The sequence below is a fragment of the Rhinoderma darwinii genome, chromosome 8 (assembly GCF_050947455.1).
Source record: "Rhinoderma darwinii isolate aRhiDar2 chromosome 8, aRhiDar2.hap1, whole genome shotgun sequence".
In the NCBI taxonomy this organism is placed as follows: Eukaryota; Metazoa; Chordata; class Amphibia; order Anura; family Rhinodermatidae; genus Rhinoderma; species Rhinoderma darwinii.
In genome coordinates this window covers 14,449,339-14,463,418 of record NC_134694.1, presented here as the reverse complement: position 1 = coordinate 14,463,418, position 14,080 = coordinate 14,449,339, and the positions used below count along the sequence as shown (strand labels likewise).

Below are 14,080 nucleotides of genomic sequence, written 5' to 3'. Positions count from 1 at the left end.
TGTGTGTACAGAGTCCCATCCTCCACCATGCAGGAATGATTGAATTTATTAATATCTAATCATCAAACACAGGCAAGCAATAAATAACACTCAGGAATCAAACCAATGAAGCCGGACGTCAGGCGCGGTTGTTAGAAAACAGGGAGTGGTCCGTATATACAATGATCTTTCAGTGAGCGTGTGCAGATCCTGCGTCTCCTGAGAGCAACGTTATATAATGTAGAAATAGGCTACAAATCTTACATTCATAGTATAATAATCTGTCTGGACAGTCAGAATAGGACGTTGCATACTAATTAAAGGTAATTTCATTCCAATACGGCCAGTTCTTCTCTAGGACAGTCGTAGGTTTGGTTTCTGTTTGGTCCATGGAGTTTTTGAGCCTGATGAGATCAGAAATGTGTGGCCAAAACAGACACCAAAAATCTGTCTGGGTGACCTTACCCTAGGGTGGAGCGCTCCGAGTATACATAAGGTGGGATCAGTATTAAACTAACTGTACATGTAGCCGAGAACCACATGTGGTTTTACTGCAGAGTGGACCGGCTTGTCCTTCACCTGTACAAGCCACATGGCCAAAACCACATCATAAAACGGTGGCAATTTGTAGTAAAACCACATCTGGTTTTGCCAATTGGCATGCTCGTGCTACGTGTACGGAATACCTTCGCAAAGCAGTATTTTTACGATTGTTTTGGGCAAGGTTTTAGGGACCTACATTTACACCCCCACCCAAAGTTGGAAAAGCGCCTCGCTTTGGTGGTCAGGTCTTCCAACTAGTGACTAGGAATGTCATGTATTGCATCTACTCCCCTATACTTTGTTGTTTTGTTTTTTTTATCTTAGGGTGGTGTAGGATAGAGGGAAACACGTTGAGCCCAGGGATTTATCATTTTCGAAGGTATGACTCAGTATCTTCATAGAACAGCTTATAACTGCTGCCAGGACTCACACGCCTGCCTGTCCTGTTTCCCCTGCCCAAACAGTGACTTTCACAGCTCTTCCTATGTACAAACTCATACAGGAAAAGCGGCCAATCACTGCGTGGATGGGGAAACCGGACAGCGGGTACAGATTTTTATATGAAAATACTGAATCAATTTCTAGAAAACAGCTCAGCCCCTTTGATCCTTTGCTGCCCTCAGAGGCAAGACATCTGCTGTAAAGGTGATATACACTTTTGCAAACAGTTTGTTACTCCAGTCTAAAATACAAAAAAAGTGACTGTTTGGGTATGCAGCGCCTCTACAGGCTTGTGTGTCCCAATGATGACTGAATACAGACAGAGCGGTGTGTAGTTGGATCTTGCAGTCACGTGTGACTCTTACGTCTTCCATCTGTAGGTCAGCAGCGAGTGGAGTAACACATGACTGCAAGGTCAGACTATGAACATGATTTGTTTGTAGACTGTAACCATGGCTACGCATAGGTTTGCAGAGATTTAAGGTATTTTTAATCCAGCCCGTTTTGTGTGTATCAGCAGAATAGATGGTTGCAGAAGTTTTACATCCCCCTTTAAGCACGATCAATAGAATCTCATGGCTGATAACTAAAGTGGTAGGTTTATAAGCGGAGTGTTTTTGGAAGGGGACGTATCTACTTTAGGTGGAAGAGCGCTGGAAACGTACAAGGGAATGTGGATAGAGATGGCTTGGAGAATAACTGTAGGTTAAATAAACCTGCTCTGTGCATAGTGGTGATAAAGTGATCGTATTATCGGGGTGCTACAAGGGGGACATTTCCAGCTCCAGGCCCACGGGACCCTCTTCCACCAGTAGATACTCTGGAACTTCACACTGGGTGTGTATGAATGAGATTGGTACAATGCAAATTTGAAACAATATTTTGGGACAGACCTGGGGGGTGGGAAGTTACCAGTGTGTCCTCCAGTGACATTGGGGGGGGGGTTGTATATTATTTTAGTGCAAGCATGTTTGGTCACGATGGGTTTGCTCCCTCAACAGCAGAAATGTTAATGATACATAGAGTAATGAGGCGCTTAACCTTTTATGTGCTGGGAGGCTGATCAAACACAGTAAAGGAGTCTGTTGAGAGGATTTGCAGGGACAGACAAAAAGGGGACTAGAAGCAGCATCAGCCTCCGAGCAATGAAACGGCCCCAAGGGGGGCGCTTGGCTTGTTGAGAGATTCTGCACCTTGGTGGCCTTCCGTCTAGCTAAGGAGTTCCAGGTATGTGACGGGGACTTTGCCTTTCTGGTTCCCCCTCTCTCCGATGAGCCAATCTGGGTCCATGCCAGGGAGACTGTAAACCGTGATTAACTGGAAGGGGAAAGTAAATAGCAATCGATAAGAAACCCGAACATACACTACATGAAACCACACGTTCAGCGTCCTGAGCTCACCTCGTCGGCCATGAGTCCGAGCTCAGCGCTGTCTGCGGCCTCATAGTCATAGAGCACTTTTGCTTTTCGTGTGCCACTCGCAGGTGGTTTGACATCTGCCGGATTCAGCGTCCCGTCTGTAGGGTTGGGGCTTACGGCTTGGAGCAAGGGAAGAGTGGCGACTGGAGGGGAGGTGCTGAGAGGTGGGGGGACGGCGTCTGCATTCCCCACAAACGTCGATGGAAATCTGTCAGGAAAGGCAATGGTGATACTGGTTATTCAGAGAAGGAACATGTCTATTACCAGTGGTGGTGAAACGGAGGGGGTTAAATCTCACATGTGGCTTTAAGGTCTGCGTTCCCTTCATGGTTTTTTTTTCCCCACCTAAGTATTGATTCTAAATATTCAGCGTCTGATAGTAGGGGGTACGACTGCTGGGACCTCCACAGATGCCTAGAATAAAAGGGGCCACAGTATCTTAGTGCATTTTTATACCCAGGGTCGTGAAACTTAAGTGAATGTTGCATCTAACAGCGCAAGGTCTGGAGGAGCCGAAGGAATCAGTGGAGGTCGGGCTCCGCCATCAGCCATCTAATCCACATACAATCAATACTTCTGGTAGAAACGTGGCGCTGGCAAGAAACGTGGCGCTGGCAAGAAACGTGGCGCTGGCAAGAAACGTGGCGCTGGCAAGAAACGTGGCGCTGGCAAGAAACGTGGCGCTGGCAAGAAACGTGGCGCTGGCAAGAAACGTGGCGCTGGCAAGAAACGTGGCGCTGGCAAGAAACGTGGCGCTGGCAAGAAACGTGGCCCCACAATTACGGGCGATTTTGCGGTCGTGTGAATGGGGCCTCAGGAGAGTCATATGTTGAAATGATCATGTCATATGATCCTCTGTGCGTTCTCCTTTGAGGATAATTTGTTTTCTACAATTATACCTGTGTGAATAGATGCAGTTTGTACAGTTTCAACTTTTTTTCCCCCAGTATATGATTCTTCCAGTGTTGTCACCCCCCTCATTAGGATTAATGTCACACCCCGGCACCACCTCAAAGATTACAAATTGTACCAGAGACATGCAGCATCGTGTGTGGCCGGTTTTGTATAATATACTTACACCTCACCCCTGGAACTGGCAGCATAAAAGGAAGAGAGAAAGGTAATTGGCAATTTCTAAAAAAAGAAACATCTATGATTCTCGTGGTCTGCAATCTGTGGCAGTCAAGGCATGATGGGAGTTGTAGTTTCACCACAGGACACGGACCATTGCTCTAGGCCAGGAGTCTGCAACCTTCAGCGCTCCAGCTGTTGAAAAACTACAACTCCCATCATGCCCTGACAGCCAAAGACTATTATTCCAGGCTGGCGCTGTGTGGCTGCTGCGGTCACGTCTGTTAGGAGTACCCGGACTATGGCTGCCAATGTTATGTCTCCCCCTTAGGGCTTGTCCACACGTAGCGGAATTTCTGCAGACACTAGCACGATTTCCGCTGCAGAAAAACAGCGCCATTTCCTGCAGATAATGGTGCGGATTTTGCTTAGTTTTTCTTAATGATGGGGGATGGTGACATCTCCACTGAAAAACGCAGCAAGTCTGGACACTTTCCGCAGCAGGAATGGACACGCTGCAGTACGAGAAATATACGCACCGCAGGTCAATTTCTGCTCGGAAATTTTACACAGCGTGTGGAGGACAATTGTTAAATCTCATCCACTTTGCTGCTACTGTATTCTGCGTATTTTCCGTCTGCAATTCTGGATGGAAAATACGCAGCAATTCGGCTATATGTGGACGAGCCCTCGGGTTTTCAAGTTTTAGCAGATAAATAAGGGTTTGTCCACATGGAACGAAATTGCTGCGTATTTTCCCTCTGGAATTGCGGACGGAAAATACGCAGCAGAATACAATAGCAGGAAAGTGGGGGAGATCTAACAAATCTCACACACTCTGCGTACAATTTCTGAGCAGAAGTTAACCTGCGGTGCGTATTTTTCATACCGCAGCATGTCAAATCCTGCTGCGGAAAGTGGCCTGAATTGCTGCGTTTTTCAGAGGAGATGTCACCATCATTGGGAAAATCGGAGTAAAATCTGCACCAATTTTTGCCGTAAAAAAGCGCAGGACATGGGGCGGTTTTTCTGCAGCAATTCCCCTACGTGTGGACAAGCCCTTACATTTATTTGTAAAAACCCTATATAATGGTCCTAGAGCAAACATTAACATAAATGGTGAGAACTCAGAATTTTTCAATTTAAGTAGGGGTACAAGACAGACAGGGTTGTCCTCTTTCTCCCCTACTCTTTTTGCATTGGCAATGGAACCTTTCGCCGGTTTGATCAGAGAGGATGGAAATATTGTGGGTTTTGGAGCTGGGGGGGGGGGGGGGGGGGGAAGAGGATAAAATTATCTTATATGCTGACAACCTTTTATTTTTTTTGACGAACCCGGAAGCAAAATTGGATTATGTTATATCTATTATTCAAAGATTTGGATTCTATTCTGGTCTAAGGATCAATTGGGAAAAATCCATATTAATGCCACTAGATAAAAGCGATTTAGTACTACAAACAAAAATTCGAATCATATATCCAGGAGAAAGCTTTAGATATTTGGGTATAGAAATTTCAGATAATATAAAAGAATTTTTGGATTATAATTTGTTCCCCCTTATAAACGAAATGGAAAAAAAAAAAAAAAAAAAGAATATGGAACGAATTGCCAATATCAAAAGGCGATAAAATTGTCTTGATTAAAACAGTTCTAATCCCCAAACTTTTATGTGTTTTTGGGGTTACCCCGGTGTGGATACAAGATAAATATTTTAAGAAAATCATAACTATCTTTAATAACCTGATTTGGGGAAGGAAGAGCGTTTGGATTAAGCTAGACTACTTATGTCCTTCAAGAGAACAAGGAGGACCAGCATTTCCAGATATTCGAGTATATTACTTAGCAGCACAATTACAATACATACAAGAATGGGATAAGGCCGAGTTCTTACAATGGTTGATCACTAACATTAAAGGCCGCTTTTCAGATATTTATGAGGTGTTAGAATCTGGTCAATTAAAATCTGGAGTTATGGAAAATGTGTTGACAGCACAACTCCTGCATGAATGCTGGAACAGTTTAAAGAGGCTCTGTCACCAGATTTTGCAGCCCCTATCTGCTATTGCAGCAGATCGGCGCTGCAATGTAGATTACAGTAACGTTTTTATTTTTAAAAAACGAGCATTTTTGGCCAAGTTATGACCATTTTTGTATTTATGCAAATGAGGCTTGCAAAAGTCCAAGTGGGCGTGTTTAAAAGTAAAAGTCCAAGTGGGCGTGTATTATGTGCGTACATCGGGGCGTTTTTACTTCTTTTACTAGCTGGGCGTTCTGATGAGAAGTATCATCCACTTCTCTTCAGAACGCCCAGCTTCTGGCAGTGCAGATCTGTGACGTCACTCACAGGTCCTGCATCGTGTCGGCCACATCGGCACCAGAGGCTACAGTTGATTCTGCAGCAGCATCAGCGTTTGCAGGTAAGTAGCTACATCGACTTACCTGCAAACTCCGATGCTGCTGCAGAATCATCTGTAGCCTCTGGTGCCGATGTGTCCTCGCTCGTCTGACACGATGCAGGACCTGTGAGTGACGTCACAGCGTGATCTCTCTCGAACACGCTGTGTCTGCACTGCCAGAAGCTGGGCGTTCTGAAGAGAAGTGGATGATACTTCTCGTCAGAGCGCCCAGCTAGTAAAAGTAGTAAAAACGCCCCGATGTACGCACATAATACACGCCCAGTTGGACTTTTACTTTAAACACACCCACTTGGACTTTTGCAAGCCTCATTTGCATAAATACAAAAATGGTCATAACTTGGCCAAAAATGCTCGTTTTTTAAAAATAAAAACGTTACTGTAATCTACATTGCAGCGCCGATCTGCTGCAATAGGAGATAGGGGCTGCAAAATCTGGTGACAGAGCCTCTTTAAGAAATATGACTGGTCGAAATGGTTTTTTATCCTTTTCCCCGTTATGGCACAATCTTAATATAGAAGAATGTAAGGCTATCCCAGAGTTACCATTGTTAAAACTTAGAGGAATTAAATATGTATTCGATATAATGGAAGAAGGAAAAATCAAAACATAGGAAAAATTATCAGTTGATTTTGACTTGACGGAGAAGGAAAGATTCTCCTATATCCAATTAAAGCACGCATTTGATAAATTTAAAGATGGCAATCCTCTCAATAAAGACCATATGGATGAGAAAATACAAATGTGAAAAAAAAAACTCTCTCCAGGTTGTATAAATCCCTGATGGAAATAAAGTCAAGGAAAATAAAATTCAATTGTGTTATAAAATGGGAGAAGGAATTGAATAACGATTGTGTTCTTGATTGGAACATAATATTTCAAAATATTTGTAAAGTATCGATAAGCATGAACCATCAGCTTATTCAGTTCAATTTGATACATAGGCTTTACTATACGCCAGTCCTTCTGAGTAAGTTCTCCATTAATAAAGCTTCTAACTGCCCCAGATGTGGTGCCGCGGACGCACACTATTTGCACATGTTATGGAATTGTATTAAGATTGCTGATTACTGGGATAAAATTTTTAAAAACATTTTGGAAAAAATAGATCCAGATATAGTGTTTCAACCTCAACTGGTGTTGCTGGGTGATGATTCTAAATTAAAAATGTCTAAGGAAAAAAAATGTGGATTAATAAAACTTATTTATTGCAAAATTACTAATAGTTAGAAAGTGGATATCTGGCTCCCCACCGGGGGTTAATGCTTGGGTAAATAATGTAAAAATTATAATGAAATATGAGAAAATCTATAATCAAGGCAAACACTGTAAAACCTATTGGGGGGAGTGGTAAGAATTTTTTTGTTTTTTTGTTTTCTTTTACCAAGATCGGTCTTGAGAGGGTGGGGGGTGGGAGTAGGGGGGAAATGTAAAAATGTGCAGAATTGTATTTTCTTTATTCCTTACTTGTATGGAATTTTATATTGTATTGAATCAAAAAAAAAAATTAAGAAAAAAAACAAAACTTGAAAACCCATTTTAAAAATCAGACAAATATAGCATTATTTGTAAAATACAAAGCTTTTACAGTTTTCCAATATACTTGCTATAGCAATTCCTCATGGTCTTAGAGATCTCTGCTTGCTGTCATTCAATAGAAACGTTCATTGTTTACATCGGTGGATAGAAAAATAAACAAATCCTGGTCATATAATGATCACACAGCTACAGTGAGTGCTCGTTACAGTACAGTTTCAAAAGAGGTCTTGTACTGAGCCACATTTCACAAATTTCTTCAAATGGCAGCAAGCAGAGATCTTGAAAACCATGACGAATTCATACAGAAAAGTAGGGTGTAAAACGGTATAACCTTTATTGTGGAAACTGGGATACCCCCCTTTACAAATAATACGGAATGCCATCCCATTGAGGATCTCACTACCTACACATTTCTACAGCTCCAATGGGAGCAATATAAACTCTCATGCAGCAAGCTCCCCCTAGTGGCGCCTGCCAGTAATGTTTGTGGAAGTCCAGGAGATCTGCACCTTACAGTTCCCATAGTACACTAGAATAAAGCCACGGTCACGTACCTGCCCAGTTGTTTCTGCAGATCCACCATGTACTGGTAACATTGGGCATAGTATGTAGCCTGCGCCTCTGCAAACTCGTGCAAGCAGCGAAGGTGATTGACCTGTGGAGGACACAACAGGTGACACAAGGTTCTTGTTCCAGGATAAAGCTTCATGTTATGGCTGAAAACACTTGGTAAACAAGTAAGAAAAGTAAGTCATACAGAAGACGGAGGAGCAGTGAATGGTTAAAAAAAAAAAAAAAAAGTTAACCGTTCACTAACACCAGGTCAATCAGCATCTTCCCAGGTTGGATCCATTGATGAAACACATTCATTCTTAAAGGGGTCGTCCAGTCAAAAGAAATTGATGGTCTATCCTCTGGGCAGGCCATTAATATTTGAGCGGTGGGGGTCCGACTACTGGCATCCCCGACCCCACCAATCAGCTGTTTTGAAAGGGCCGCAGCACAAGTACGAGCACTACTTCCCCTTCACTCCTTATCTGCTCGCACTGGCAATCGCCGACACTTGTAGCAGTTCACAGTATCACAACCGTCTCCTATTCCATTATTATTATTTTTTTATTAAAGGCTATGTCCACTTTTTTTTTCTATAATACAAATTGAAGGAACTTTTAAAGTAGTCTTGATTATAAATCTACCGTTTTGTGTATACAGCTACAAAGCAGGTCTATGTGTCTCCATGGTAACAGATTACACACAAACCCTGTATCCTGCAGTCCTGTATGAAGACCTGTTTACACATAATAACTATCAGGATTTGTTGGTTTCTGAACGATAATGATTTTTGCCAAGTCTACATGCACAAAAAGTTCAACGATAAAACTAGAGCAGTCCCAGTTCAGTATATATCCACCTTTGTAAATACATTACTTATCACGTACGGATCCTGAGTGACACCCTGTATTATACTCCAGAGCTGCATTCACAAATCTGCAGACTTCAGAGCTGAAATCTCCCAGCATCCCTTGCTGCCTTAATAAAAAGCTTTGTACACTTGCAGTAGAGATGGCATTTCCCAAAATGGAAAGCAAGATAGAAGAGCTCTCCCATTGTCTTATAGGCTCAGTGCAGCAGTTAGGGGAGTGTCTGGTGACCAGCTTGTTGACGGTTTCCAGTGACGACCAGAAGAATTGCGATTGCAGCTGGAACTTAGAATGAGTGCAAAATAAGTAATGCCATATATACAAAGTTCCAGATTTTTACTGGGATATATCTATATGTACGGGAAGGTAAACAAAGCCTTTGAGGGGATCCCAGGTTTAATAAATTGGTGGCACTGGTGCGTCATGACATAACTGGCCCGCTGCGGGCACATGTTCTAATAGTCAAGTAACCCATTGTTACTGTATACGACACACCTGTGAAATGTAGGTATGGAAAGTATAAGAGTATTTTTACGTTTTAAGGCTACATCCTCCAAATTATTACAACCCGGAAAACCAGTCTCAGTATTTAGTGTATATATGAGGTATAGACTCACATGAGTGCTGCTGATCCCCTCCAAGAGCAGTCTGGTGACTTCTCCCTGACGATCGAACTCTGTCTGAGCCACTCTCAGTTCGTGTTCTGCCTGCAAGAGAAATCAATTACATCCATATTAACATTTTGTTTTTAGAACAAACATTCAGAAGCAGAATTCTGACTCCAATAAAGATCTATTTTCTGATACAGAGCTCCAAATCCTCTGCCGTCATTGTCATGGACTTAAATGATAACATTCTGGCTGCTTGCAGTCACCACTAAAGGGAGCTTACTGCATACTATTATGGAATTCAATGTATGCAGTGAGCTCCCCCTAGTGGTGGCTGAAGGTAGCCTGAATTTTATTATTTAACTATGTCTATGCAGGGAGTTTGGAGCGCCATATAAAAGAAAAAACACAACTCTGACTGCTAGAAAGACTAGAACACCATTTTTCTTAAAAAATAAATGGCCATAAATACACAGTGACGACAGCCAATTTGTGAACGTAAACAATAAGTATAGATAATACCCTAGACTTGTGACACACCTGAGAAAGGAGGCACAAGGTGCCTCAGGGATATCACTAGGTCCAAGTTTAGCTACCAAATGGCTACCTCCAGTGTGTGCATACAGCACAAATTTTAATATTTTCTACAATGACCCTAATCATACAGATCAAGTTTACACTACGTCTCATGGCTACAACTGGCTTCTTCTAACTCCCTAGCGTTCCTTATGGGTCAGCCCGAAAATGTCTGCCTCCTCTGTGAGCCGATAGCCAAATTCACTTTTAGGTCATAAAACATTAAATAACCTTGTCCCTCTCTCCTTTGGTGTCCCTGTCTTTGTGACCTGGTTGGGTAAGGTCTTGGTGATATGTTCTAGCAAGGACAGGGCAGCCATTGCAGGAGAGTGTCCTACTGGTGGATGGGACAAGCCGCCATTGTTTTGCGCTGGATCATATCACCATGTAGTCCACAACAAAAGATATTGTCAGTATGGCACGGTGAGTGTCCTCGGTGGTTCACAAAACCACAGTTGTATTTTTAGGGTGATCTGCCGCTTCCCAGGATTTCATGATCTTTGGGCTTCTACCTGTTGAGTTCTCCAGATCATGACATCCTCACTGCCAGCAAAGTGTTTTCATGATCCACCTCGTCCTCGGTATAAAGACAACGTCCTCTCCTCCTCACTACAGGATCCAGGAATGAGGGTGGTCATGAGAACACTTGAGGGTGCCATGATCTGGAGGAAGCCACAAGATCTTCTATTGTAGGACCTCAGGTGACATCTCGGGGAAGGCAGTAGATGGTCCTTATTCCTGCCAATAAAAGGGATATTCTGTTTTTGCTTAGACATTCACTATAGATAATATACTCTGTATTTTCGGACTATAAGACTCCGTGCTAAAATATTTCTGTGTCTAATTACAATTATTTTTTCATCTTCTCAAGCTCACCTTGGGTTTATCATCTGCAGTGAGTCTTATAGTGTGAAAAGTATGGACGCACAGTGAAGGCAGCCAAGAAAACGGTCTATAGTCCTTCACTAGAAACCAGGGACCACGTGCCTTAGTGATGTCACTAGTTTTTTATATGGCTGCCTCCACTTGGTGTAGATGGCAGGCTCACGTTACAGAACTGTACATTTGTCCCGGTGACAAGAGAATGTATGACTGGACATGGTGACATGAAGCCTCTGAGATAGAAGCGCCCATCTCCATGGAGGAGAACGTGCATCCTACTGGCGGTGGAGAGGATCATGCTGGGAGGGAAGCAGCAATAAACAAGACACAGAGAAGGTTAAACAGCAAACAAACGTGTGCCGGCACCAGTCATATATCGGGGTGTATATTTAGTCTATGTATGACACGTGCCCTCCGATATCGAGATGTAGGCCTTACAGGAGATATTACCAGGACATCTCACACCTGCTCCTCAGGAAAGTCCACACTACACAGTGCAATAGTAAGAAGTCCGAATCTAGAAAGACTATATACAGACATGTACCTCTATATACAGACATGTACCTCTATATACAGACAGGGTAGACACGTCTGCAGTGGTCTTCTATGAGAACCTAGCCGTGGCTCCTTGGTGTCCAGCACCTGACAAATCATCTCCCTCATGGCCCCCTAGTATTGAAGCAACACTGATGGCAGTCGGAGACCGGTGGAGAAGGCAATATGTGATGTTACCATGAGAAGATGTCAACACGGAGACCTCCTGCACATGTACTACATCACTTGGCCTGTGTCTATATAGGCATTTTATGGCCTAGCCTAGGAGCTGGTACTTTGCGTCTGGTAGGCCTGCAGAGACTCTGTATATGTGACATAACTTGGGTCCAACCATATTAGCTACAAAAGGTCTGTATTCTTCTGGAATATTCTCCCGTATCATGGACATCCTGGAAGAGACAAGATTACCATGGATTGACCAGACCCATTAGACTCTGGACCACAAACCAGAAGTCTCACGTCTTGTTGAGAAACTATTATGCTGACCGAAGACGAGCCAGAACGACCAGTTTGGCCAACAGCTATCTATCCGAAGGCCCCATGCACACGACCGTAGAATTTGTCCGTAATTACGGACCTATTCGTTTCTATGGCCGACGGAAACCTTCTTGTATATTTACGGGAAAGGCGTCCGTGCCGTAGAAACCTTCCGTAAAAAATAGGACATGTCCTTTTATTTTATGGACCGTGCTCCCATACTTTATAATGGGAGCACGGCCCGCAAATGTGGTGGACGTGCCCGAAATTACGGAACGCGATTACCATCACGGCCGTGTGTATGGGGCCTAACTCATGGGTTGGACAAAAGGGGCATGTAATTTCTATGATGGAAGCACAGATAAGCTGCTGCCAGACACCTCTTAGTTTGGGGACACAATAGGATGGGGTGGAATGGGATACAGCCTGTCCAATCTGAATTTCTCCCGATGGCAGCTACCAGGCGACAGTCTGCCGGTCACCATAGACGTGAGATTGATGGCGGTATCAGGTCTTGACTCAATGCATATTGTATGCCTTTGTAACAGGACTAGGTATATGGGATTGGGGTTTGTTTGGTACGGTTTGTACTGTGATACAAAAATTTACTGAATAAAATAAATAAATAAAAAAAGTCTCATGTCTATGGTCAGCTTTAGTAATACCCTTTCTCACCTGTCCCAAATCAAAACATTTAGGGGGGACGCACTTCAGTAAATTCTATAAAACGTATTGGACCTGGAGTTGGGTTCCGCGGACTGTGTAGTGATGCCATTTTCTGAGGACGCAGAACGAGAGGCCTTGTTTTCATCATAAAACACTTTCCGTGGAGCATGGGGCACAACATTAGTCGTCTGCGTATTCTTGGGTGCTCTTACCTTGTCCACCTCGTCACTCCAAAGCTGCAGTCACAGAGTAACAGGAGAGATGAGTCTGAGATACGTCATAGGCACTCAACAAAACACAACAGCCAGTGATGGTGCACAGATGGGAAGGAAAGGGAAGGGTTAATTTGGGGCATTGATCAATGGAGTGTCATTATTCACATAGGTCCTTACTTGGAAGAAGGGATTTGGGTATTTCCCCCCAATACTAACTTCAATATGTAGAACCGAACCCATCAACTATTATTATTTTGCATTTGACTTCCGTTACGTCCTTCACTAGGACGCCAATGGTTTTGACACTGCTCCATACTGACCCTAATGCCAACCTCATGAATAAAAATAAATCACTACAACGGCCTAAGGATTTGTCCTACTTGCATGTTATTAGCTGCCATTATCTGGGCATGGCAAGGTCCAGAGAGCCATAAAATTACTGCAAGGGGCTACTATGGCCAATCAAAGAGATATAATCCCCTTTACAACGTACAACGCAGTGCTTGGAGTCCCCATAAGGACATCATGGGGGGGGGGGGGGTCTACAAGCCCCATTCAGGGTACCTCATAATACGCATCCATATCCCCAAGTGCACCTTGCCTTCCCCATAAGGACCTACATAATAGTGGATGGGAGTTGGCGGCAGGGTATGTGTGAGGTGACTTCAGGACATCAAAATGAAATGCTGGACTCTATAACACCACAAGGAACCACGTGAGACCTTCAACCAACCCAACGAAAAATCATCCTAATTCTCTGAAGATACAAAGTCTACACCACAGCAAGGACCACACAACAATAACCTCTTCTAATGTGGCAATCAAGTCATTCTGAACGGGTCACAATTTGCATCATCAACCGAACGAAGATCTTTTAGATGTTCTTCAAGACGGACTCAAGAAGAGGTTTCATGGAAAATGACCATGTCCTTGGACATCATATGGATTTTGTGGTGTAAGATCATTCTTAATGGTCAGTCTTTCCAAGGCTCAAAATGGTTAAGGTTCTTCCCATGAATGAGTACAATGGGATTGACCTATAAACCTAATGGATGTTCCTCATACTCCGTAGTAAGTATGAGGTCTCCAGTATTGGATGGGTGTTTTACAACAGGACTATCCTGGAGGGGGGGTACTAGGTGCCTTATACTATACCAATATACTGTATACTACTACACGGTGCTGTAGGTCAGGATACTACATTGCTATAAGGGTAAAATTCTAGCAAAGATCTTAGAGAAGGGTCTAATAAAAGCCGTCACCAGCTAAGCCT

General features: G+C 43.3%; 1 protein-coding gene across 10 annotated transcripts in view; it reads right to left on the bottom strand.

The window, feature by feature from the left end:
- Positions 1–6: 6 nt before the first annotated feature.
- Positions 7–14,080, bottom strand: part of SH3GLB2 (SH3 domain containing GRB2 like, endophilin B2) — a 43,478-nt gene continuing 29,404 nt past the window's right edge. For 6 of the 10 annotated variants that reach the window (XM_075835211.1, XM_075835214.1, XM_075835217.1 and 3 more), the window contains 6 exons: positions 12,805–12,828; positions 9,446–9,535; positions 7,962–8,062; positions 3,460–3,474; positions 2,364–2,589; positions 7–2,280 (listed from right to left, as the gene is read on the bottom strand). In XM_075835211.1, the coding sequence (XP_075691326.1) occupies positions 2,173–2,280; positions 2,364–2,589; positions 3,460–3,474; positions 7,962–8,062; positions 9,446–9,535; positions 12,805–12,828 (564 nt within the window). In that variant the 3' untranslated portion in view covers positions 7–2,172. The remainder of the gene's footprint in view (positions 2,281–2,363; positions 2,590–3,459; positions 3,475–7,961; positions 8,063–9,445; positions 9,536–12,804; positions 12,829–14,080) is intronic. The other 4 variants (XM_075835216.1, XM_075835218.1, XM_075835219.1 and 1 more) reach the window with 3 other exon arrangements.